We start from the raw sequence: 25680 nt of genomic DNA on the forward strand, positions 1-25680 counted from the left end.
CGACTTGACATCTTTTCCCTTCCCTGCTTCTTTCTGCATTTTTTCTTTGTTTTTGCCTTTTTTTTTTTTTTTTCCCTTTGCTGCTGTTGGAAATTTTGAGGATATCAATCCCTTCTAGTTTCCAAGTTCTTGAGGGTTTTGGGGGGTTTGTTTTTTTGGTTTCACTCCAGGTAAGCAGATAGGTAACTTGTCTGCAATTGGCTCTGGCTGATTTTACAAGTAATCTGTCTGCTTTAAAATTAAAAAAAAAAAAAAAAATCACAATTTTATGGGGTGAGGACTTGGGAGAGGAGGGGACATGGGAGGAGAACGGGGAATCTGGAGCAAAATGGGGCAATGCTTTGTAAATTCCTCCGGGATATCATTTAGTGGTGGGGAAACCAAAGACTCAAACCCTCCTGGGGTGGGAGAGGTGGGTAAGGAGAGGGAGGTGGGGAGGGATTATCGATTACAGCTTTGTTTTTTCTGCAAATGATTTTTTTTTCCTTTTTTTTTTCTTTTTTTTTTTTCTTTTTGTTCTCTCTCAGAAGCATTACTTGAAGGGATATTTGGGTAATAGGGTTTCTAATGGCTTTCCCTGCTACTAAACCGATTAATAACCTCAGCTTTTCTAGAAGTGCTCGCTTTCTCCTTGCAGCTGCTTGACCAACCCTTTCACCCTTGCCCCTATCCATGACGCTTTGAATGTCTGTGTCGGTCTCTTGCATTTGCTCTCACGCTGCACTAAAGAAGCAAAGTGGTTGGCTGATGGTAGGGCAGACACTTCTCAGCGAGGGTCTCTAGCCATGAACCCGAACCTTGACCATTGTTATGTAGGTAGGCAAAACCGCTTTTCTTTATGTCATCTGTCAGCCTCCGACGTTTCGATGTTACCTCCATGAATAATGACACGTAGCTCTTTGCATTCTCTCGGTTATATTGATTTTGAAGATGATTGCTTGTCCGCTTTGGGGTTTTCCTCTGTCCGTGAAGAATCCCACACGGAGGATATGTTTGTGTGCGTGCTTGAGGACTCCAGAAATGCTTTATTGCTTGCACGCCTTTGGAGAAACCTTTATCCCAGCCAAGGGAAGGGTTCCTCAGAGGCTCCTGGGCCTCCATGCAGCCTGCTTTGGCATCGGGGTAATTAGCTGGGTGGTAATCACACCAATCTCTATATCACACACAGCGCTGGTTGCAGGAAGACCCGTTTCCATCTGCTTTGAGATGGAAGCCATAGGAGCTCCTGCAGACCAGGCTGGTAATGAGCAGAGCTCGTGGTGTTTCACCCCAGTGAGCTTGGAGAGAAGGCTGCTTTTGTGGGCCAGAACTCACTGGGGCTTTGAAAGCCATCAAGATACGGCGACCATGAATTTTCTGAGCCTGGAGAACCGCATTTCCTTCCCCTCTGTACTATTTTTTTTCCTTAAAAAATTAACACCAGCTTTCACTGACTTAGAGGATGATTTATTCCCAAGTAAAACCTGTGAAAAGTAACTGTTTCCCTGCATGGGGAATCCTCTTTAGTTCTTGCAAAACACTTGAATTTTTAATGGCAAAAGGACTTCTGGAGTCAGCAGCACAGCACATATGGAGGGGGAAAAAATAAATAAACTTGAAATGATGAGAATTGGGTGTTTGACAAAAAAGGTACAATCTGACATTGGAAAAATTGAAAAGAGAGAACCTGCAGAATTTGGACAGACCAAAGAAATCAGATGTCAAGGACCCACTAGCTGTCTAAAGTCTGCCTGTACTTAGCCTGCTTTGTATGCTGTAGGCCTGCTTGCTGTTATGAGAAAATCATGCTGTTTTTTTATAATGTGAAATGAATCTTTTAAGTGTGTGTCTTTCCTCCCCGCCCTCCCCAAGCCTTCCCTCTCCACACCTTCCGCAATCCATCGTGCTACATCAGTCTCTGAAACCCCAAATTGCTTCATCATTAACGAACCTTCTTCATTTACTGCTCTCCTACAGTAAAACCCGTGGCAACTTAGTTGTGAAAAGCAAAGAGGAAGTTTAGTGTCTGTAATTCATTTTTTTTGGTTATTCTGAATTGAATGCAGATAAATATTTTCTTAATAAAATCCCCATTAGCTCCAGTTTATCTGGTATCAGTAGTATTTAAGCATGAGGGGTTTTTTTTGGTTATAGAGTTGTATGTACATGTGTGATTGCATGTGTGGGTATATACACACATATAGATGCTCTTAAAAATATCAGTTAGAGGTTTTTGACTTTAAATATTTTTCTTTTTGCCCTTGCTCAGCATTTATATAACTACAGTTGAAGAAAAATAATATTTTTTCGGTGTTTTTCAGTCCCTTGTTAACCAAAAATCACCTTTACAGGCGAAAAAAAGAATTGAGGCTTCAAAGTGAAGCATCTGTGCGTGCTTTGTTTTAAATCTGCGCCCAGAAGACATAAATCTCCTGCTCCGGATTAAATAGAGCTACCGTGGGTCTCCCCGAGAAGCCACGCGAGTGGCTGTGGATCAGCAGAACGGTTTATTTTCCGCCATAAACTTAAATTGGGGGATTGAGTTTGGAAGCGCGTGGGTTCGGAGACGAACCCCGGGTGTGTTCGGAGCGTTTAACGTGGTAGGTTTTGTCCCGTGGAAAATGAGGAGCACGAGGAGCAGGGACACGTCTTGTGGGTAAAGCGAGAGGCGGAGGAGGCCGGCTGCGCTGGGGACATCTGCGAGCGTGGAGAAAAGGTGGTTTTCAGGCTGGAAATCGAGTCTCACGCAGATAAAATTCTAAGCGTTTTGGTAAAAACGCTGACAAGAGACAATGTTCAGGCGTCTTTCCAGAACGGGACACCGTGTATCTGGAGGAGGTTGGGATGACTGCCAGGAGCGTTATCGTCACGTGTATTTTCCGTAGTGTGAGGAATAGCTGCTTCCATCGGCGGTTTTAAATCCGCTTTGCCTTTGTGCATTTGGGATAGCGGAGCTGTTTGCTACGCTTGTGCTCTGGCACGGGCAAAACTCACATGGGCAGCTGCAAAACTGCCGTGCAGAGACATGGGCACTGTCACTGTTGTGCCAAAATACGGCCAAAATTGGGACATGCCACTTTTGAGGAAAAAAAGAGCCATTTTAGTTGGGCTACCGTCCAGTTTGATGCCTGCGTTGGTGCCCTGTTAGCACCAAGCACACTTGGTTTTGCTGCTGGTCAGGCAGATAGTTTCAGTGTCTTGGAAAAGTTCATCTAAATATGCATAAATTCGGGGAAAACGTGGTGGGGAAGTAGCAGTTTTATCCCTTTTTCTTTGCTGTCCGTTGGAGGAAAGAGTCTGGTCCTGATTTCATCCTGGGGATTTTTGTTGGGCATGTGTTTTTATGCAAGAAGTGAAGAGGACTCAGATAGGTGGTATTTACTGAAGGACTGTAGGTTTATTGCTATTCTTATGTCATGAGGAATTAGAGCAACTGAAATGAGGATGGGATATTTATTCAGTAAAAAAAAGCAGTATTTTATTGTGGTTGTTTGATGTATGTTATGGAGATGAGCTCTCCTTGTTTAAAAAAAAAAAAAAAAAAAAAAAGCTATTCCTTCAGTTGGTAAAATCCAAGGATGATAACACCAGGTTCGGGTATTCCTCATATTTCTAATGTCATGGAAAAATAATCCAAAGAGGAAATACAACGCTTGTGTTAGTGTGGATTTTTTTTGAACAACCAACTGTTGAGAACATTTTTTATCTATCCCAGAGGGCCCAAGCGAAACGAAAAGGATTTTCGTGTTCATTCCAGCTCATTTTGAAGGGATCTCCTTTCTCATTTGGCCGGCTTTCCGGCTCGGGCAGGGAGAGCTCCTGCTAGCGGTGGAAATGTCCCGGTATCCATCATGATCCTGCTTAAGCCCTCAATTTCGAGAGAAATGAAGTATGTTTTGCAGCCCCCCTTTTTGCAGTTAAATAGTTACGTATATGTGTGTATATATGTGTGTGTGTACCTGTGTATATGTGTTCATATGTGTGTGGTCTATGCATGTGTGTGTTACGCTTCCCACTCACCAGTGCTAACTGGACGCGATGTTAGCGGCCTCTGAGCTGATGACAGACCCTTGGGAAGGGAGAGATGCCCCCTTTGGAGCATCCCACCCCTTGATTCCTGCTCTCCACACACCCTAAAGGAAAATCCCAACCGCTGCTCTCTGCACATGAGGCTGCTCCTCCTTGCCCCAATGAGCCTTTGGGCTGTGAGCAGCTCGTCCAGCTTTTCCTGAGCTGGGTTTTTCCATGCGTGAGCTGTAGAGAGGGAGCTGAGAGGCCTGGAGAGTTTTGAGGCAGGGTTTTTAGATGCTCCTCCTTGTTGCCAGCTCCAGAGCTACCTGCCTGTCTTAGCAAACGTCATTCTTCTCCCTTTGTGTCTCTGCATCCACAGATCTGTTTTTCTCCCCCCTTTTCCATTCCAAATCCATCGCTTTCAGTTGCTATTTTTTCTCCCCTCTCCTTGCATTTTTGCCTCCTGTCCCTTCTCCTCTCTGTGTCCTCCTTGCCTCCCGCCTTGGCACAGGCCGGTCTCCGGCATTCCCCTTCCGTGCCCATCTCCGGTTTGGATGACACCCTTGGATTTCATTACGCAGGAAGCGGTGGTGGGTGGGAGGGGAACCCCACAGCTCCAAGGCTGGGATTTGCAAAGGCGTTTAAGCTTTTAATTCCTCCTGAAAAACCTCGGGAAAGCGGGCGTCTGGCTGTGTTTGCAAAGCTCTGCCAACACCCTGCACTTCCCTCCCTTGCCTTGGATGGGTCCTCGTTGCCTCCCCTGTGGTGCTGTGCCCTGCCAGGGGGGTAGTAGGCAGGATGACCCCAGCTAAAAGGGTCTCCCAAAGGTTTGGGTGGCCATGGCCAACGTCTCGTAACGTGGCTCGTGCTGCTTGGGTGAGCACAGAGCAGCAGGAGAGCAAGCGGCTCGGGGTGGAAATGTGGCCGCAGCCCCGTGACGTTTGTAATGGGCTCCCTCTTTTCTGCGTGCTAGATTCCAGCTCGGAGGAGGACGAAGAGGAGGACGAAGAGGAAGAGGAGGAGGCAGAGGGTTATGGCACGGACGGCACCGACAGGCCTTCGTCGCCCGCCCTCGATGAGAGCGGCCTGGGCCTGCTAGCGAGGTTTGCCGCCAGCGCCATGCCCAGCCCCATCGTCCCCCCGCCGCTCTCCATCGTCCAGCTGGAGGCCAAGCAGAAGGCGAAGAAGAAGGAGGAGCGGCAGAGCCTGATGGGTGAGTTGCATGGTCGGTGTTGGCACCACCAGCAAGGTGGAAGGTCCAGCGGGATCTTCCTTCCTACAAGAAAACAGATCGCTGCCCAGACACCGTCCTTCCCGTTCTTTCCTATTTAGCCGCTTGGTCCTGATGGTAAGGGAGGGAATTGCAAGCAAGAAAGCGGGAGCTCATCCTGTCACAGCCAGGGCATGTTTAGCAGCTGCAGCCATGGCTTCCCTAGGGACAGTTGCCCCTTGAGCTTCCTCAAAGTTTCCTCTTTTCTCCTAGCTGGCAAACCATTCCCATGTCCTGCATGCAGTGCAGAGGCACATGATGGGATGTGGTGTCCCCTTGGACAGAGAGCTGCAGGCAGGGAAGCACTGCAGGCCCTTGGGGAAGGAGGCACGTACTGAGTGCAGCTGAGCTCAGACACCCAAGAGAAGCAGAAGCACCCAAACAGGAGGAAAACCCCCTTCCATCTGCTCTTGGACACCCAAGAGAAGCAGAGACACCCTGAGCAGGAGGAAACCCCCCCCTTCCACCCACCTGCCCCGTGGCATTCCCACGGAGTCCAGCAAGGGACCCTCACACCAGCAGTTCCTCCTTGGCTCATGTGCTTGCCGTGCCAGACTGCATCTCCACCACTTTCGTTCTCAGCTTTGCAGCGTAACAACCAACAGGAATTTCACTTTTTTTCCCTCCCCATGTGTCGCTGCACAAGTGCCCTGGGTGATATGATACCAAGTCAGACAGATCCATATGGCCTCCATTTATAAATTCCCTATTAATATTTATTAAGCGATAATAGAATTTATAGCATGCTTCAGAATAGAAAATGAGGTCCTCCCAGGGAGCCAGGCTTGTTTTAGCACTGTTTCCTTGCTATATTAGGCATTGCCAACTTGTTCCAACAGCCTTTGTTAAGAATTTATCATTGCTTCATCTCGTAACCTGCCCTCTTTGAAACTGGAAGCATCTAGAAATTACCTCATGTGGCAGAGCGAGAAAGGAGAAATCGTGTTGTAATTTTCAATGGGGTTTTCATCTTGAATGTTGCCAGCTTTGATTTTTACAGGCCTGCTCTTTTCCTGTTCCTGCTGGGGCTATCTCAGGGGAAGAGATTTGGGTGGAAAACGAGTGCAGGTTTCTGCAGATGGGGTTTTGGAAAGAAAGACTGAGAGAAGATGCTTTTCTCTCTATGTCTGTGCCTTGCACGTTTATATTCACCCATGTGACAGCTCTCTGTTCATTTCTCAAGGGTCTCCTGCAAGCAGTTATCACAGCAGTGTTGGGCTTGGGAAAGGTCCCTGACAGCCTGTAGCTATTGCTCATTTTGGCAAATAGGCCAGACTTGTGGGCACCTGCAGCTGGGGACTCCTCCTGTCGCTTCCCCTGCATGAAGTCCCATGCTCCCTGGAGTGTGGAGTCCACACTCCCTGGAGTGTGAAGTCCCACGCACGTGTTGGAGAGTGGGCAGAGGGAGAACCTCTCCAAAACCTCTCCAGGTTCTGGTGATGTTTCCCACCTCTTCAGAGGTGCTCTGCCACACTGCAAAGCCTTGGGAAGCAAACAGACTGAGAAAATCTGGGCTCGGTTCCTTGCTTTGACCCACACTTACTGCTTGACCTTGGACAAGTTCCTTTCCAACTATGAAAACACAATCCCCATGCACCTTGAGCCAAACCTTTGTCTCCTGGCCTTGCTGTTGCCCAGTAGCTAGGGCTGGGAGCGCTAGGAATAGCCTCCGTGCCTCAGTTTCCCTGCTTTCCCTGGAAACCGTGGGTTCTGGGGAGGGGGAAGCACCTTGGAGGTGGTGAGCACCTTGGCATGGCCACCGGTTTTCAGGCAGCTGATGCTGAGTGGAGGTGAATGCGAGGGGATTTCCATCTGCCACAAATGATCATTTCTTTCGTGACTTTAAAGCAATTACTTGAGCCAATAAAAAGCTCTTTGCTGTCCGCTGACCAATGGAAAAAAAAATCTACTTGAATCTGGGTTTACTTAATTCATTAAGATCATTTTCCCGAGACACAGGTGAGGCAGGAGAGGCAGGAGAGGACTGCACACAAGAGGGGAGGAAGGCTCTGCCTGTGCGGTGTGTGTTTTGCTTCAACTGAGGAACCCATCTTTGTGGAGGGGGGGATATTAGACCAGCTTTATCTTGTGAGCTTCCCTGCAGTGTTTTGGGGTGGCAGAAGGGAGAAAGTGGAGGCAGGGAGCACTGTGAACCACATTGCCTGAGTGGATGGGCTTTGGATTGGGGCAGGAGGGACGTATTTTTGGGAAAAGCCTTATCTTTTGCGGTTGGAGGGTGGGAATGCAGAGCCGAGGGATGTGGGGATGGGAAGGGGACACCAGGAGTGTCATGGAGCAGACACGACCTCTCCCACAAAACCCCAAAAGCTTCAGCTGGATGTAGCCCAACAGAGGCCTTGACTGACGATTAAATTCTTTGTGTTTAGGGACGGAGTTCGAGTACACGGACTCAGAGAGCGAGATCAAGATCAGGAAGAAATCGCCCTCAGGGCTGCTGCGGGGGAAGAAGGGGCCTCTGGACTCGAGCAGCATCCCCCCGAGCCAGACCCCGAGCAGCCTCGACTCCGCATCCGGGAGCACCGACAAGGCCAAGCTTGGGGCTGAGAAAGGCCGCAAGCTGAAGAAATTCAAGTCCCCTAAGGACTTGAGCTTTGAGTTTGGACTGGAGGCCAGTGACGACGACCTGTGGAACCGGCGCCGGAGCGAGCGGATTTTCCTCCACGATGCCACCATGTCCTCGGCCATGCTGACCCCTGCGGCACCTACCAGCTCCACTCCGGTCTCCAAGCCTGGGCGCTGTGGGAAGGGGGCACCCATGAGCCCCAAAAAGGAGGGCAGCAAGGGCAAGGAGAGGAAGGATATAAGCAAGGTGAGGTCCATATTAGTGGGGTGATATGGAACAACATGGCTCTTGGAAGTTCAGGGTGAAGGGATGGCTATGAACTCCACTAGGGAAGAGGAGAGCTGAGCTGGTCTCAACCATTACCTCGATGCTATTTGGATGTCGCTTGTTCTCACCACCACCAGCAGCCCCATGTACCCCCCTAGAGGAGCTTTCAGGCTTGGATCTGACTCGTGGGGATTAGAAACCTCTTGTATTTGAGTAGGGCAGGTTGTTGTGGCACCCTCTGTGTTCCAAATTCACCCTACCTGGATTGCCCAAAGTGGAAATCCTGCCTTTAAACCTCTGGAAAACTCTTTCTCACTCTCCAGGTTCAGCCTTGTAGCTTTGCTGAGCTGTGACTCTGTATGCCAGCCTTAAAAACTGTCTATCTTTTTATGTGGTCTTGCAAGGGAACCCTGCTGGGCTGGTGGTGGCCAGAGTCTCTCCCTCATTGCTGGTTCTTCAGCTTCACTGAAAGGTTGGCTCCCTGTAGTTCCTGATGGAGTTATGGGGAGCATTGGTGGTGGAGAGAGTTAGACAAGCAGGGATGTGAGGTCAGCTGGGATCTTCTTGGAGCTTCTTGAGGGAAAGCTTGATGGACAGGAGTTGCTCTCTTGGGGTAATGAAGAGCTCTTGATGGACTGTGTGATGCCTGAGTGCAGCGCTGGGAGAGACAAGGTGTGATACAGCACCTGGCTTAATGTCATATCCTGCCTGTATGCACTCTGCTTTGCTGCATGTTTCACCTCTCCTGGGACCGTGATCTTTCTTAATCCTGTTTCTTTACTCATGGGAGATCTTTTTTTTCCCTCCTAGCAGCGGAAGAAGGGTAAAGAAGCACCCTGCTGCTCCTCCTCCTCCTCCATGTCACCCCCTGGCATCCCTAGCTCCCCATCTGACGTCCGAGTCAGCCTGGCAAGTGCCCTTGGCTCTACCAAGAAGAGCAAAGCCAAGGTGAAAACCAAGGAGGTGAAGAAAGAGGTGAGGGGCTTGTTCTAGGTGAAGACCAGCTGGACTGGGCCAGTAGAGTCCTGTTCTTTTCATGGCCTATTACAACGTGAGGCAGGGGGGAAAATACATGCATAAGTAAAGCTAGCTATGTGCTTTAGAGGCAAAACACTGGTTTGAGAAGCCTATAGTCAAGGAAGGCTAACAGCAGGTACATACGTGTCCCATATGCTGTTAGCCTGACTTCGTTCTCCAAATAAATGAGACAGCATTTTCTCTAAGACCATTCCAGAGGCAGAGGAAGCTTTCAAGGACAGCAGAGAGGGAGGAGATGATGATGACAGAGATGTTCTTTTCACCACTGAGTACTCTGATCCATACCAGGGCACTGCTGGTTTCTCCTCTGTTACTGTGGCCTGTCTTCTCTCAGAAAACACATGACTGCAAACGTTTTTGTGTGATTTCTGAGTACAGTGGTTATTGTCCATGCATTGCTGTTATGCAGGACTTCTAGAGGAAATACAGGCAGTGTTTGCTACCGGTTTTGTAAAGATAAAGAGGAGGTGAATGCAGAGCAGTGCTACGGCTCCCCTTGGCATCTCTCGTAAGGTCCAGGAGGCAGATGCAGCTGGGTTATGTGAAAGGGCTGTTGCTCAGCTGTCAGTAATGCTTGGGAAGAAGCCCAAAAAACTGCAGGTCTTTTTGGATCCCAAAGGCAATTTGGGCTACGCCCGCTTAACTCTGCAGTGATTACCATGGCTGGGGACGAAAATGAGTTTGCCTCAACGTCCTCAAGTTATTTGCTGCTGGAGGCAGGTGAGCTGGGGTCAAGCTGTTGCTTCTTGGCATCCCGCTGACAAACTGCTTGCTCTCCTGCAGAACCGAGGGAAAGGAGGAGCGGTGAGCAAGCTCATGGAGAGCATGGCGGCTGAGGAGGACTTCGAACCCAACCAAGACAGCAGCTTCTCGGAGGATGAGAACATCCCACTGAGCATGCTGGTGGAGCGGCCACCCACACCAGGTGAGGAAAGGAGGGAGAAGAGGGCTAACAGTGCACGTGGCGGGGCCAGGAGAGGTTCCCTAGGTTGCTCAGAGAAACCTGGGGTTTTCTGTCTGTTTTTCTGGTGGTGTTTGACAAGAGCACAAGTCTGTGAGGTGAAGGTCCCACCATTCCAATCGTTTGGCTTGCCCAGTATAAACCTCATTAGAGTAACCAGCTGTGTTTTGATATCTAAAGTCCAGTCTCTGAGCTGCCCTGTTTCCATTAACCAGTGTATTATTATCACTGAAAAGGGGGCTCTTTGTCCTTCCAGGAGCTCTCCAAAGAGACACAGCCCTTTTTGCAAAGGACTTGCTGGCCCTTTTGTAGGGGCAGGAGTTGCTGGGACCATCAGTTATCCCTCTCTCCTTACTATTGCTTTCTCACGTACGAAGCTCTCTAATCTCCATCTTGCTCCAACACCTCACAGCTCCCCGCTCCTGCATAATTGACAAGGATGAGCTGAAGGATGGCCTGCGTGTCCTCATCCCCATGGATGACAAGCTGCTCTATGCTGGTCACGTCAAGACAGTGCATTCACCTGACATGTAAGTTAAAGAGCTCCCGTATCTGCCTGGGCTCTTCTGGTGAGCAGGGTGTAGCTGATTCCAGGGGAGGTTTTGGGGCTGTGGAAAGAGACAGAGTCTGGCACAAAGGGAAACAGAGTTTGCTTTAGTTTGCCAGTGCTGAGGAAAATCCAATTATCCCTCATTACTTGTTCTCAGCTAACCTGGCGACGGGGCTCAGAGGGAGATGTTAGCTGAGCAGGGTGACAAGCTCTGCGTGCTCTGTCTGACCAAGCTTTGTGTTTCAGATACCGTGTAGTGGTGGAGGGCGAGAGGGGAAACCGTCCCCACATCTACTGTCTGGAGCAGCTCTTGCAGGAAGCGGTATGTGAGGCCAAGAAGTGCCTGGGCCCTGTTTTAAGGTGGAGGGAGGAGGCTAAAGGGAAGTCCCCTTGCTTGGGGCAGTGGGGGGTTCCCAGCGTGTGACTGGTCTGGGCAGAGCTCCCCTAGGTGCTAGTGGCTGCCCCATGCACTCGCTTCCCTGCTGGAGCTGCAGGCTTGTGTGCCAGTGGGAATAATCCTTCATGCTGCCCTTTGGGAAGGCAAGAGGCTGTTTCCCAGCTGGAAGACTGTCCTTAGCCTTCTCCAGAAGTGCATTGCTGCATGCCGAGCGTGGTGGGATGGGCTGTGCTGGTGCCGAGAACACCAGTAATTGCCTCCCTCTTGCCCCGAGCAGATCATTGATGTGAAGCCTCCTTCTGTGCGATTCCTGCCCGAGGGCACGAGGATTGCAGCCTACTGGAGCCAGCAGTACCGCTGCCTCTACCCGGGGACGGTTGTCCGAGGTAAACTCTCCATCCCCAGCTGCCCTGCACTGTGAAGCAGGGACGTCTCAAACCTGTGTGCCCTGAGGAGCCCCAGGTTTATGTGGGGCAGCTGTGAGGTCTGCTGTGAGTGTCACAGGGATCCCATCCCATCCCATTTTTCTCCGGCTGTGCTCAACAGTGTGAGGATGCTGGTGTAGTAACATCCTGTGGTCCAAGAGCTGTGCTCTTGCAAGAAGAGGATTAGCAAATTCAACACTCCAAAAGGTTGGGGTTGACTCCAGTCTAGGGACCGTGATTTCTGAGGTGGGGGAGGCTTTAAAATCATCTGCACGCTCACAGCTGCCTCTGGCACTCCAGCTCCTGATGCTTCCTGGTCTGACCGTGTTAAGAAGCCAGTGAAGAGCCCTGGACTCTGCTGCTGCGACTGGCCTCGCCTTTGGGCACTCAGTCACACTGTGCATGTTTATGAGGGAATTGTTATTTGCAGTGTGTAGACAAGAGGTGTTGATGCGGCGAGATAGGGAGGGAACACGGCTTATTGCTCTTGCAGAGAAAATGAAAAAGAGGAGATTGTGATTCTGTGAGAGTAGTTACAAAGCGCAGATCAAAAAAAAAATAAAGTGAATCTCTGCAAGTATAGATGGAAATAGAGAGAGGAGATGGAAAGTCAAACTGAAGCAGTTGTTAAACCCTGACAGGAAAAAATTGCACTTAGTGGATGATGTTAGCATTACCAGGAATTTTTCATTGTGTAGGGAGCCTTCTGCTCTCTGCCTGCACAGATGTGCAGGAATAGTGGGTACAGGATACTTCAGAGCTTGTGCAGGACTGGATCCCATCTTTGGCTTGAATCCTGGGAGCGCCAGCAGCAGAAGCTGGTCTGTTCTGCCATTCCACTGTCCCTGTCAGTGCCTGGCTGTGATGGAGCAGATTTCGCACTGCAGCTGAGCAGCATAATCTGATTTGGATCTGCTACCAATAAATGGATCTGCCATTCTGTCTTCCTCCCATTTCAGCCCTTCCCTGATGAGTGGTTTGTGATCTCATATTTATTCTTAGCGCTTTTCTTTTGTTCTCCAAACTCATAGGAACCCTGGATCTGGAGGAAGATGGTGATCTCATCACGGTAGAGTTTGATGATGGGGACACAGGACGCATCCCGCTGTCTCACATTCGGCTTCTGCCACCTGACTACAAGATCCAGTGTGAGTCCCATTGCTCAGCTTTTTGCATGACACGAGCTGCTGCCAAACTTAGGGAATCTGGGGCCACCAGGCTGTGAGATTTTGGGGCTAATACACAAAGTTTGCACAATCAGTTGTAGGTGTGGAAAGTTGGGATGAGACATAACTTATCAAGAAAAAGGCCCGATCCCTATTATAGTGCTGACAGGGGTATGTTCCCTATGTTTTCTCTGTGTTTTATGTGTTGTTTGATTGCCTTTGACCAACTCCTTGACCTGTTGCAGGTGCTGAGCCCTCCCCAGCCCTCTTGGTGCCCAGCACCAAGCGCCGTAGCCGCAAATCCAGCAAGGATACTGGAGAAGGAAAAGAGGGAGCAGCGCTAGGGTCGGAGGAGACCGTGTCGAAAGGCAAAGGGCGTGGGAGAAAGCCAAGTGTCAAGGCCAAAGCTGGTAAGTAGTTACTGCTGCTGTAGTCACTGAAACAGTGAGAGCCCTTGTGCTGTTCCCCTGTGCTCTTCCTGGCTTAGGACAGCTGCTTAGGTCAAGTTCAGAAGGGAAATGGATGCTCTGCTTGGTCTCAGCAGAGCACCCCAGCGTGAGACCTGTCTGCAGCAGCTACAGTTTGCAGGAGGCTGGCTTGGAGAGCTTCCTCCTGTCTTTCAGAGCATCTCAGAGACCATCGGCAGGGCCAAGGATGCAAGATATGTGCAGTTAGGTTCCTGTGTGGTCAAAGCAGCACCCTTGGACGTTGCTGGTCAGCCACTCATGGGTGTTGGCATCACACCAGGCTCGACCAGGCTCCTTATTAAGCTCATTCAGTGAGTAGTCAGGACTTATCTCTTCAGGGAGATCTAAAGAAGTCATGAACAAGCCACCCTTGACCAGAGAGCAGTCAGTGTCCGTGTTGGGCTGTGTCTGAGGTAACAGTACTCATTTGGGTAGACACCATCATGCCTATGTGTTTGTTCCCCTCTGCAGAAGAGGCCACCTTGCCGGAAGAGAAAGATCAGGTTGATTCTCCGCCTGGTGCCTCTTCAGCCCCGGAGAAGCCACCCTGCCTGGGCAAACCAAGTGTGAAAGGGTCCCGAAAGTCCCAGTCGCTGCCAGCTGGAGGCTCTCCTGCCCCCACAGAGGAGAAGCGGTTGAAGGGCAGCAAAATGAAGATCTCCACCAAGCTGCACAGCCCTCCACAGCCCGCCTACCAGCCTGCTGTGTTCGGCAGCGTCCTGAGCGCAGAGCCCTACAGCGACCTCCCAGGGACACTGGCCGCCTTTGGCTCTGGTGACACCTCAGCAGCAAAAGCCAAGTCCAAGAAGGGACGGGCCACAGAAGAGACACAGGAGTTTGGCACCATGGCCAAGGCTCAGAGGAAGCATGACAGCGAAATCCTCATCAAACTGGACCACGAGGGCGTGATGTCTCCGAAAACCAAGAAGATGAAGGAGGCCATGAGGATGCTGGAGGACTCAAACCTGGCGAGTCGCCGGGACAGTAAGAGCCTCTTGGGGCTGGGCTATTCCCCTGCCATGGGTGCCGAGGGCAAGCAGAAGTCTTCCCGAGGCAAGGGAGCTGAGGGAGACCCTTGTCCTGCCAACTTTTCAGGGAAGTTTGAGGGCTCAGGTGAAAGCCTGACCGCCTCCAAGGACCAGGAGGACAAGACAGCAGCTCCAGCAGCTGTGGAGGAGTCGGAGAGCAATAGCAGTGACAGCAGCTCGGAGTCAGAGGGCGAAGAGGAGGCCGAGAAGAACCAGGGGGAGGCCCAGGACAGCAGCTCAGCCAGCTCGAGAGCATCCACCCCTCTCTCTTCTTCCAACTCCTCCTCCTCTTCCTCTTCCAGCAGCAGCTCTTCCTCGTCCTCCTCCTCCTCCTCTTCATCTGCCTCATCGACTTCCTCTTCATCCAGCTCCAGCTCCTCTTCCTCCTCCACCACGGACGAAGACTCCTCGTGCAGCTCCGATGATGAGGTAGCAGAGGCCCAGCCGAGCTCCTCCGTGCAGCCGAGCCTCCCTGCCAAGCAGCCCAAGCAGGCGGGCAAAGCCCGGGCCTCCTCCCACGCGCAGAGCCAGAAGCAGCCGCCGCAGCCGGCGCCGCCGCAGCCGGCGCCGCAGCCGAGCGGCAACAAGAGCAGGCCCAAGAAGCGGGAGGGCATCCACCTGCCCACCACCAAGGAGCTGGCCAAGCGCCAGCGCCTGCCCTCTGTGGAGAACCGGCCCAAGATTGCTGCCTTCCTCCCTGCACGGCAGCTCTGGAAGTGGTTTGGGAAGCCCACGCAGGTAATGGTCACCTCTGCCACCGGTTAGTGGGGCTTCAGCGCTGGGGGTCTCTAGTGTTGCCTCTTACCCTGGGTTTCTGAGGCTGTCCAAAGGGGTCTTTCCCTTCTGGAGTGGCAAAGCTCTGTTGGCTTGGTGTGTTCCCAGCCTGGCTGTGGGGATATCTTCAGTTTGAAGGGGGGTTGTTGATGGTCTGCCCTTCTACCTACTTATTCCATGGAAATGTCCTGCTGGTGTCCTGGTTGAAGGCCAACACCTGCTCCCATCTCCCAGTTCTCTGGGAAATGGTGTGTGGCACCAAGGCCATGCCGACATGTCCCAGTGGCTGCAGGCAGTGCCAGGCCGCGTCTGGCTTTGGTGACAGCAAAGAGCAGGATGAAAACAGGGTGAGCAGCGATGGCTGGGGAGACGTGAGCAATCCCTGGCATCTCACCTGCATGTTCCTCCCTTGGCAGAGACGAGGAATGAAAGGGAAGGCCAGGAAGCTCTTCTACAAGGCCATCGTCCGGGGCAAGGAGATTATCCGCATTGGCGACTGCGCCGTCTTCCTCTCAGCGGGCCGCCCCAACCTGCCCTACATTGGCCGCATCCAGAGCATGTGGGAGTCCTGGGGGAACAACATGGTGGTCCGGGTCAAGTGGTTTTATCACCCAGAAGAAACCAACCCTGGCAAGAAACTCAATGAAGGCAAGGTAGGCCAGTCTGCTTTGCGGAGAGCCCTGCAAAGTTCCTCGTCCGCATTTTTTTGTTCAAAAGATGAGGCAAAATACCCGTGGCCCCACTCATAACTGATGCCTAAGACAGGGTGGTCCCCCTGTTCATGATGGGAATGTCTGAAAGTACATGTGGTGGGCAGAAGGTTGCTGGAAAAACAACTCATTCACCTTCTTTTGCATTTTTCTCCCCCTTTTTCTCTTGGACACAGCGCTGGGATCAGAAATCCGGCAGGAGTCTGTCCACAGCGTTGCAGGCATCCAACCAGAGGAAGGACTTCATGGAGGTTGGTGGGGCTGGGAAGGGCTGCAGGGGACTGCGTAAAGGGGGGTTGCAGTGGATGCTTTCCCTGCACGTTGAAGATGATGCTTTAAACACCAAGTGATCTACTAACTGTTCCCTCTCTCTCTCTCTCTCTCCCTCCCTGTTCCCACTCCTGTCACGCAGCGAGCCCTCTACCAGTCCTCTCATGTGGATGAAAACGATGTCCAGACCATCTCACACAAGTGTCTTGTTGTTGGTCTGGATCAGTACGAGCAGATGCTAAAGACCAAGAAATACCAAGACAGTGAGGACCTCTACTACCTTGCAGGAACCTACGAGCCCACTACGGGCATGATCTTCAACACCGACGGGGTCCCTGTCATCTGCTGACTGCCCAGGGGACACGTGCCACCCCCTGGGAAAGGACGGGACAAACCTGAGGACGTGCCTGTTCAGACGACATGATTGTTTCTTTCAATGCTCATGACTTCTGAGTCACACTACAGACAGGAGAGCGCGAGAGACAGCGAGGAGGAGGAGGAGGGAGAGGGCTGGAGAAAGGCTTTGGGGAAGCAGTTACAGGACTTGGGGAAGATGCCCTTGGGTGGTGGTGATGCCTGAAGCCTAAGGCTCTTCTGGAAGTGACTTTAAGGTGACACTCGGCCAACTTCTCCCTTCCTCCTTTTTGGTCCTGGAAAGCACATGGGTCTCACGATCATTTCACCAGCGGACCCCTCGCCAGCAGGAGGGGGTCCCTTTTGTGTCATTTGCCCCCATCGTTTCCCCAGAAGCTGCCTGTGTGTGGAAGGCCACGCGCCGGCCTTCTGCATCCGCCCTTCTCCGTCCATATATTCCCTTTCCTGCTCAGTTTCGCATGATCCTTTAGGAAGGACAGGGTGGAAGAGAAAGCAGTGAGTCTCTCTCAGCGCCTCGTCGTGATCCTCTCAGCGCCTTTTCACAGGGCCCCTTCCCTGGCAGCCCCCCAGCACGTATGGAGCACAAAGGAGCAGAGCACGGAGACAGCAGGAGAGCTTCTCCGGGCTGGGGGGAAAGGGAGGCAGCATTCCCGCTGCCTGGAGCAGAAGGGCTGAATCCTCCTTCTCCTTCCCTTGGTGTCCCTGGGGGAGCCTCCCCCTCACAAGCACACGCTGAGGGGGGGGACACTTGGTGGACAAGGAACTCTTTGGAGCATGCAGCACCTGGGAAGAGCTGCTTCCTGAGGCTTGAAGCAGAGGAGACCACAGGCCACCGGGATAGAAGAGATTCCACCTTCCCCTGTGCTTTGCCCGCGTGGATCCACGGAGCTGAAGCAGGGGCAGCCCTTGCCCGTCACCCGTCCAGAGGATGAAGCCCACGGAGCCTCGGCCATGCCCGGAGCCGCATTCCCACAGACGGAGCCCTACCGTGTCCCGGGATGGGCACTGGGAGCTGCTCAGCCTGCTCCATGTCCCGACTCCAGGCATCCGAGCCCATCTCCTCCCTCTGGATCCCGCCGGACCCGCTGCTTCCCCATGGCTGGAGCAGCAGCCCCGGAGCGGCGCAGCCAGCACCGAGGGGACCCCACCACCACCCTTGCACTTACCCACCACCCAGGAGCTTGGCGAGGAGCTCCGGGCACCACGGAGCCGCTCCCGGGCCCTGGAGCTGGACACCCCCCGTGCCAGGACCGCCGGGAAGCCCGGGACACCCCTACAAAGGACCCCCCCTCTCTTTAGAAGAACCACATGGTGCTGAACTCGCCCCATCTCTACCCCCGCCACGGGCGCCTCCCCACGTGGCGGCTCTAAACTGTACAGTTTTAATGTACCAAAAGACTCTTTAGCCCTCCTGTATTATAAGTCTTTAAATGGATTCACCTTTTTAATTATAAATATAAATATAAATATATATATATAAATATAAACTTTTTAAAACTGTGAAAAAAATTATGAAATTATAAAAAAGAAAAAAAAAGGAAAAAAGACAGCGACAGCAATGAACACAGTCTGACGTTTAGAATATTATTTTTTATTTCCTGTTGGATTGTGATTGTAAATGATCTGGGAACAGGCACACCCCCCCACGCTCAAAGTGTACTGTACTTCTAGAAGCAAATTGTGTGAGGATATTTTAAAAGAACGAGAGAGAGAGAGCGCGCGAGAGAGAGATTTTATGCTAATGTTAAATAGAAAGCACTTAAAACCCACTGCCTTCTATGGAACACAAGGATATTTCAGACAATCGAGAGGAAAGGAGAGCCAGGTTTTTTTGTCGCTTTTTTTTTTTTTTTTCTGTTTTGTTTTATGTTTTGTTTAAAACAGTTTTTTTGGCATTCTGTTTGTTGGAGAACTTCGTGTGATCTTTTTTTCATAAAAAAAAAAGAAATAATTGAAAAAAAAAAAGAACCCCGGCGCAGGCTCATTCTTTGGCTCCCCCTTCCTGGCTCTGGGTGTTCGTCCTGCTTTGCTTCCCCCAGCCCCTCCTGGTCTCTCCCTGGGGACAGGGATGGCACCGGCTGCAGCCAGGGTCAGGGGGATCTCCGTGGGAGAAGGAAGGTGCCGGGAGCAGATGGGATCTTGGGATCATCACAACTGGGATCCCTGTGGCTGCTCCCAGGGCTTGGGGACGTGCCTGCCGCTGGGGACAGGCTTGGGGAGGAAGGAACGTTTTGTGGGTGTCCCCTGCTCCTCGGCACGGCCGAAGCTCCAGGCAGGCTCCAGGGAGCTGGATCCTCTCCCGCTTGGTCCCAGCGCTGCAGCGGGACACCCGTGATCCCTTCTGTGTGACATGCCCCTGTGTGACAGCTCCCTGCTACCCGTTACCACGGGAGGACCCGTTACCACCACCTGACACGGTGGTGGCCCCGGCCCTGTCCCCCCAGGCTCATCCCTCCCCTGTACCTCAGCCCCGCACAAGGTGCCTCCATCAGCAACCAGGACACCCCAGGACCCTGCCTGAGAAGGGGCAGTAGATGTGATGAGTGCAGCAGAGCTCAGCTAGCAACCACAGTCACCATTAGGGCAAGGGGGAGGGGGGGTTTCCCATCACAGGGACCTTTTTTTGGGGGGGTGGGGGGGTCTCCCCTTGGGGCTACATGTGGGGTGGGAGCCAAGGGAGGCAGAGCCTCCTTGCCCTTGGCCTGGTGCTCAAACATGTCCCAGCCCCAGCTGTGCTCTGAGAGGAGCCAGGTCTGCAACCTGCTGCCTTGGAAAGGGGAAAAAAGGGGAACCAAAAAAAAGGAAAGTAACATTTATTCACCAACACGCCCCCTCTTCCTGCTCCTGTGGGGTTTTTTTTGGTTGTTGTTGGGTTTTTTTTTTTTTTTTTCCCCCTCCTCTTTTTTCATGGCTCCACCTGGTCACAAGGACCTGCAGAGAGGAGACAGGTTTAAGGGGGGGGGGCAGCACCTTCTGAAGAGGATGAGGAAGGGAACTGACTTCATCCTCCATCCTAGCTCATGCCTGGCCGTAGAATGCATTTGCACTCAGAGCAGCTCAGGGTGCCCGCAGAAATGGAGGCCACAGCCCTCGAGGAGGGCACCAAGGAAAGAGGTCCCCAGTGGGTGCGGGAACAGCCCGTGGTCCTGGCTGGAGAAACACTCCAGTTGGTGGCTCCAGCTTGGAGGGGCGTGGGAGGCCACGGCCCGAGCAGCCCTTTGGGAAGGGAGGGTCTGTCCGGGGCTTGCTCGCACCACCACCTGCAGCTCGCACCCGGAGGAGAAAAAAAACAGACAAAAACTAAAAAGAAAATACTTTTTTCCAGCCAACGGGGGGGACCTCGGGCTTTTGCACATATCTTTGGGCAGCTGAGTATTGGGGAAGGGTTAAGATTTCAATGAAACCTGCAGCACCATCAAACAACTCCAAGCTCCACCTGCCCAGCCCGTCCAAAGCGTGGAGGAGCATTTCCTGCACTGCTTGCTCCTCCTCTTCCTCATCAGGCCCCCCATTCTCTCCTACCCTCTCAGCTCCGGCTGAGCCCCGGTGGTCCGGACACCCCCATGGGGTAGGGATGGGCCGGGATGATGGTGGTTCCCGCTCCGGTGCCCGGCTCAGTACCCTGCCGTGAAGGAGCCGTTGAGGGTCTCCGTGTGGAAGCAGCTGCTGTGGGATGCGCTGGTGAGGCTGTAGGCGAAGTAGGCCACGGCGGAGCCCAGCGTCAGCCCCGTCATGTAGGACACGGTCATGGTGTTACCTGCACAAGGGACATCAGGACCCTGCCGCTTGCTCCAGCCAATCCCACCAGGACCATGCGCTCCTACCTGCCAGCTCCCGCTGCTCCGGGCTCACTTTTCCAGCGGCCAGGATCATGGGAACGCTGCCGAAGTAGCCGTTGGTGATGCCCATGAGGAGGGAGAAGATGCAGGGCCACGCGGGGTGGCCGAAGGTGGGTTGGCTGTTGGGGTACACGCACATGATGAAGAGGGGGATGAAGACCACGCGGAGGCAGGAGTAGATGAGGAGGTGGGTCCCTCGCCAGTCGTAAGGTAGGGCAGCCAGGATCTGAATCAGAGAGGGGAGAAACCCCTGGGTGAAAAGCAAAGCAGAGGCTGGCTGGAGGAGGGGGGATGGAAAGGGACCCAAACTGATGGTCACAAAGACGAAACGAGCTGAAGGAGACAAGAGCATCCCCAAGAACAGCCTGAGACTGGTTAGATCATCCAAGAGTTGAAGATGACCCTTGGTAAAGGCAAACCAAGAAGAGGGACAGAGAAGAGCAAAAAAGGGATGCAAGGAATCATCTCCTCTCACCTAGACAAGGTGCGAGGTCGTCTCAGCATCACCCTGTCAAGGAGGACCTCCTACCTTGCCAACGAAATCCGAAAGGTTGAAGATGGCCATGATGAGGATGGGGAGCCATTCCCCCAGCGTGCAGTTGTGGATCTCTGACTCCAGCCCGGGGAAGAGGCACAGTGTGATGAAGTAGGTCATAGCAATGGAGAGCATGTAGGCCCAGATAACCCTGGAGACCACGTAGCGGTGGAGCAGCATGGCTGGGGGGAGAGGGTAGAGCAGGTCAGCTCAGCAAGGCTAAAGCTGGGCTCTTGACCTTCCTTGAGCCTCTTAGCCCAGAAATCAAAGCCAAGATGACTATCCCGTGAGATGGCAGGTGCCACACCTTGACATGTTGGGGAATAGCTCCTCAGGAAGAATTTTTTCCCAAATTCTTGGGCACAGAGAGAAATGGACACCTGTTCCCCACAATCCTGGGTAGGAGACAGCTCGTTCTGCCCCCTAAAACAGCCCATGTCCCTCACCTGCATGGCACAAGGGGTTACCCTGCAAGCTCAGGCCCTACCTCTGAAACTGGGCCAGCTCCTCTTGATTTTGGGCCGAGGGACATCAAAGCGCATGTAGGTCCCACCGCCGGCCAGTTCTGCTTCGTGGGCCAGGCTGCCCGTGGGGGACACCGGCTGCCCTCGCGTCCTGTTCTCCTGCAGCGAGGAAGAGGGACACGGAGCTGTGCCACCAGGGCAGGTTCAAGGCCAGGACACGGCCCAGGACCATCACTTACAAATCGCACGTCGTCCGCAGTGACGTCGTGGTGAACGCGGTAGCCGGTCCCACATTCCCTGCTCCCCTTGGCCTCGGGGAGGCCCTTGTGGGAGCCGCTGGTGTAGTAGCGGACGAAGCGGGTGCGCTTGACCAGCAGGTGCAGGATGAAGCACGTCAGCTCCATGCCGATGGAAATGAAGAAGAAGATGACCGTGTTCTCCTTCTCATCCGACAGCAGGAGCTTGGTGAAGATCCGGCTGAGGGAGATGATGACGCCAGCGGTGCCTGGCGGGACAACCGGAGTGGGACATCCCAAGGAACAACTTCCCAGAGAACATGACAACCCATCCGAGAGCAGGGACGTGATGCTGAGCAGGGCCCCAGAGCGGCTGGGATGGAGGCATGGACCCCAGGGTGGGCAGCATGAAGACTGCAGGGATGGGCTCTCCTTCACCCACCTCCAGCCCCGTTAACCCCTAACCGAGTCCCTGGGGCTGTTGGTGGCGCCCCCAGCCCGTGATGCCCCCCGAGGACGCGCGGGGGGACGCGCGGTACTCACTCTCGCCTGTCATCACCCCCTGCGTGTAGCGCTTGGGCAGCAGCCCGGTGTAGCCGTAGAAGCTGGATTGCTGCACTTCAGGAGAGACGCGTGCCAAGAGGAGGAAGAGGAGGATTATTGCCCCAGGTGACACCGTCCCTGCCCCCGAGACGGGCGCCCTGGGGCGATTTAGTGGTGCACGATGGAGCCAGGGCAGCTCAGAGGGCACAGAGCCACCCTGGGTGATGTTCATGGGGAACACTGTGGCCCAGACACCTTGCAGGGCCAGAGGAAGAGGAGGAATGAACGGGTCTCATGCCCCAAGAACCAAAAGGACCTCTCAACCCTCATGGACGCAGCACCAGAAGCAGAAGAGCCCAAAACGAATGGTCCCATGCCGAGAAGCTGTTGGCTTAGGCCTCATCCTCTTTGCCTCCCTGCATTGATGTTGAGGACAGACAGCAGCTCTGGGGCTTGGGGACCAGGTGGCAGGATGGGCAACCAACAATTTATCCTATAGACCTTTGGGATGGGGCCGTTTTCCCATCCTTATCGGAAGGGCTGTCCTTGTCCCCCGTCGGCCCCACCATACCTGTGCAGCCGAAGGCCACCACGCCCACGGCGATGAGGTTGATGGCGTACGCTTGCCGGTGGGAGAAGAGCTCCAGCCAGACGTCGCAGATGCTGACGAAGAGCAGGGGCCCCAGGGCCAGGACGTAGCCTGCGGCGGGGACACGGAGGCGGCCGCTGCAGGGGACGGCGGCGGCCACCACGGGCGCGCGGGGCCACCCACTCACCCACGGCGATGCGCGTGTGCAGGCTCAGCAGCTCCACCAGCGCGTTGTTGAGCAGCACGGCCACCAAGGCCACCAGGATGTAGGTGAGGCTCATGTCGAAGACGATGGAGGTCCCTGCGGAGGAGAGCAGGGCGCTGGCACGGCCACCCGGCAGTCCCCACACGTAGGGGACTTTCTATCACCAGGACAGCTCCACATGAAGAACTCATCCCAAATTGCCCACCCACTTCCCCAGGGAGCCCCTCATCCTTTTCCAGGACCCCCATCCATGTCCCCCCTCATTGTCATGGCACATGGGACACAGGCCCAGGACCCGCTGAGGGTGCGGACAAGACCCACCTGGGTATTTGTGATGCAGATAGTCCACATCGGTGATAAAGCTGTTGTAGGGCAGGAGAAACCCCACGCCGGCCAGCAGCATGGCGAAGTAAATGCCGTGGTAGCGGTCCTGGGGCTCGGGGTCCTCAGCAACCACCCCTGGAAGGGGAAGCAGAGGGAGCAGGTGCTGCATGTTCCATCATCATCATCATCTCCTAGCTCAGAGGAGGTAGATAATATCCCTAACAGCTGAACCTGGCATGCAGGAGGTGCTGAAGACCACGCAGAGGCACCAAGAGCCCAGCGTGAAGTGACGGCCAGTCCCTGTCCCACTGGAAAAGGACAAAGTTGCAGGACAGGAGGTGCTAGGGGCACAAGCCAAGCCCAGGCTGGAGGGACAAGCCACCAAACCCGCAATTTGCTGATAAACATCAGGACCTGCTGCTGCAGGATGTGGTGCGGGCTAAAATAGGCACGAATTGGGCCATTAGACAATTTTATGGTGTTTCAGTCCATTTGTGGCTATTAAAAGCAGCCCACGAAGTTCACGCACTGCTGGGAAGTGAAAACCAGCACCAGGTAGCTCAGGGCCTGTTGTCCTCCTAGGTGGGTCCCGTGGGGCCCAGCAGGACAGCCCTGTCCTTGGACCCTCCTCTGGGCATCTCCCACCCATCAGCCATCTCCCATCCCAACCATGGGGTGGTGAGTGGACACTGGGTTCCTCCGAGCCCTCGTCACCCCCATGGGTGCCCCGAGCCCTTACCCGGCTCCATGAAGGTGAGGACGCCCTTGGCCTGGCTCCCTTTCCCCTGCAGCTCTTCCTCCTCCAGCTGGTAGCTGTCGAAGCTGAAGCTCATCACCACGTTGCCCTCAGGTGTCCCCACAGGGCTGGCACCCTTGAAGCGCTCTGCTCCCACCGAGCCCATGGCGCTGGACCTGCCGAGGCAGCGGTGATGCCCATCAGGGCACTGGTGGGTGACATCTCTGGGGGTCCCCACGCAGGTGACGGGGTCTCTTTGCAGCCCGCCCTGCAGGGTTGTTATTTAGAGGGTGCTGCAAAGGACCCGGCCGGGGTGGCTTGGGGCTTCTCCCCATCAACACCCTGGTCACCCAGCCATGTCCCCATGCTGCACATGGCTTTGGGGTGCAATCAACAACCTCCAGCTCTTCAGGTTGGCATAAAAGCAGCTCCTCTCCTTCCTCCTCCTCCATCCCACTGGTGTCCCGCACAGGCCACGCACACACCAGCATTTCCTTTCCCCAATATCCTCCCCTCCAGGGGAGCAAAGCTGAGAAGAGAGGGGGCCCTGACAGGCTGAGCTTCACACCTCGTGCCAGGACAAAGTGGCACCCAAGCCCTGAGACGAGAGGAGGAGGAAGAACAACATTTACAGGCACAGGACAGGAGGCCAATGCTGCGAGCATCCCGCTTGGAGCAAGAGCGGAGGTTTCAGGCTGCAGCTGGAGCGCTGCTGGGGTGCAAGGCCAAGCAGGGTGGCGCGAGCCCGAGGCAGCGGTGTTAACCCACCGAGCTCCTCATTGCGGGAGGCTGTTGATGCCAAATGCTGGCACCATTTCCCAAAGCCATTAGATAAATCAGTGGGTGAAAACCGCTCAGAGAGGGGGGCTGAAGGGGACGAGCCGGCTGCCTCAAAGGGTCCTTCCTCGCTGCATCCTCAGCTCGCGTCACGTCACCTTCACCCTGTTTCTGTGCTCTTTTCTCAGCTGATGGCACTGGGAGGCTGAGCTCCTAGCAAGGATGCAGAAGGGGGGTGTGGGGGACATGTTCCTGCTTCCCCTCCCATAAAAGCTCCCAGAACACCCAGCAGTGCGAAGAGGCCCTGCCAGCAGCGCCCCAAACGCAGACCCTCCTTGGGGGCTGCCCGGCCCCAGGCCCCCCTGTACTACCGGCGCCAGGCGCTAGATGCCAGGCTGCCGCCGCCGCCAGCTGGGCCGGGGACCACCCATCTGGCCGGGAATAAAACCCGCTGCAAGCCAGCGGGTCCAGGCCGCCAAGGGAGGAAAAAATCAATTAAAGCCGCTTGTCTTCCCTCCCCGCGAGCCGCGGCGCTTGCGGGAGCGGGAAGGTTTCTGCGGAGCTTCCCTGGCTCCAGGGCACGTAGCTGGGGAAAAGCCGGTGCTCGGGCTGCAAACGCAGCTGCCCGTTGAGTCCCGAGCGCAGCCAACCCCGCACAGCCCCGTTCTGCTTTTTGTGTTTCCTCTCCTATCTATACATCCCGGAATATATTGATTTATTGCAGGGACTCGCTGCACCTGCGGAGCAGTGCGAATCCTGCACCAAGGGCTGCACCGGAGCCCGCGGTGCCCAAGGGCCCCGAATCCGGCCAGGAGCTCCCTGCGGCCAGGCCGGGAGCAGCTGGGCACCTGATGCTGCTGGAGCTGCAGAGCCGCGCGGGAAGCACCGCAGGGCTTGGCCACGGACACCCTGCCTGGGAACAAGCCTCTTATCGCAGCTCCGTATTTAGCGGGGCCCAAACTTCGCACCGAGAGCGGCAGCCGAGGGAGCCGGGAGCTGCTCCCGGAGCCTTTTCCCTCCGCATCCGATGGAGGAAGCGGCCGGAGCTGAGCGGGCTCCTCCATCGCGCCTGGGGATGGGGCTTTGCAGCCGCGACCCGGGGGATCCGGAGCCGACCCGGGGGACCCGGAGCCGACCCGGGGGATCGTCCCTTGGCGGCG

The 25680-nt window shown here is 54.2% G+C and overlaps 2 protein-coding genes across 2 annotated transcripts in view; one reads left to right on the top strand and one right to left on the bottom strand.

The window, feature by feature from the left end:
* The window catches only part of TNRC18 (trinucleotide repeat containing 18), a 51724-nt gene extending 34594 nt beyond the window's left edge, over positions 1-17130 (top strand). Inside the window, exons 16-28 of the mRNA XM_026053988.1 lie at positions 4964-5203; positions 7648-8090; positions 8922-9086; positions 9933-10074; positions 10523-10640; positions 10907-10982; positions 11335-11443; positions 12514-12630; positions 12894-13058; positions 13587-14881; positions 15334-15570; positions 15804-15878; positions 16040-17130. Of these exons, the coding sequence (XP_025909773.1) occupies positions 4964-5203; positions 7648-8090; positions 8922-9086; positions 9933-10074; positions 10523-10640; positions 10907-10982; positions 11335-11443; positions 12514-12630; positions 12894-13058; positions 13587-14881; positions 15334-15570; positions 15804-15878; positions 16040-16246 (3389 nt within the window). The 3' untranslated portion in view covers positions 16247-17130. The remainder of the gene's footprint in view (positions 1-4963; positions 5204-7647; positions 8091-8921; positions 9087-9932; positions 10075-10522; positions 10641-10906; positions 10983-11334; positions 11444-12513; positions 12631-12893; positions 13059-13586; positions 14882-15333; positions 15571-15803; positions 15879-16039) is intronic.
* Positions 17131-19241: 2111 nt separating this feature from the next.
* SLC29A4 (solute carrier family 29 member 4) lies at positions 19242-24556 on the bottom strand. Its single transcript, XM_026054117.1, has 11 exons — positions 24512-24556; positions 23747-23919; positions 23005-23142; positions 22666-22779; positions 22461-22589; positions 21890-21964; positions 21350-21615; positions 21134-21269; positions 20641-20828; positions 20097-20337; positions 19242-20029 (listed from the first exon to the last, which is right to left on the bottom strand). Exons 2-11 carry the CDS (start codon positions 23907-23909, stop codon positions 19887-19889), a joined length of 1593 nt encoding a protein of 530 aa, XP_025909902.1. The 5' UTR covers positions 23910-23919; positions 24512-24556; the 3' UTR covers positions 19242-19886.
* Positions 24557-25680: the final 1124 nt, after the last annotated feature.

The sequence above is a fragment of the Nothoprocta perdicaria genome, unplaced genomic scaffold (assembly GCF_003342845.1).
Source record: "Nothoprocta perdicaria isolate Ctin4 unplaced genomic scaffold, notPer1 scaffold_12, whole genome shotgun sequence".
NCBI classification, from domain to species: Eukaryota; Metazoa; Chordata; class Aves; order Tinamiformes; family Tinamidae; genus Nothoprocta; species Nothoprocta perdicaria.

Excerpts from the sequence above, each read along its gene's own strand:
- SLC29A4 (XM_026054117.1), bottom strand. The coding sequence starts at position 23,909 with ATGGGCTCGGTGGGAGCAGAGCGCTTCAAGGGTGCCAGCCCTGTGGGG. Across the intron at positions 22,780-23,004 it reads TCTGCATCACAAATACCCAG|GGACCTCCATCGTCTTCGAC; the intron begins GTGGGTCTTGTC and ends TCTCCTCCGCAG. Across the intron at positions 20,338-20,640 it reads TTTCGGATTTCGTTGGCAAG|ATCCTGGCTGCCCTACCTTA; the intron begins GTAGGAGGTCCT and ends TCTCTGATTCAG.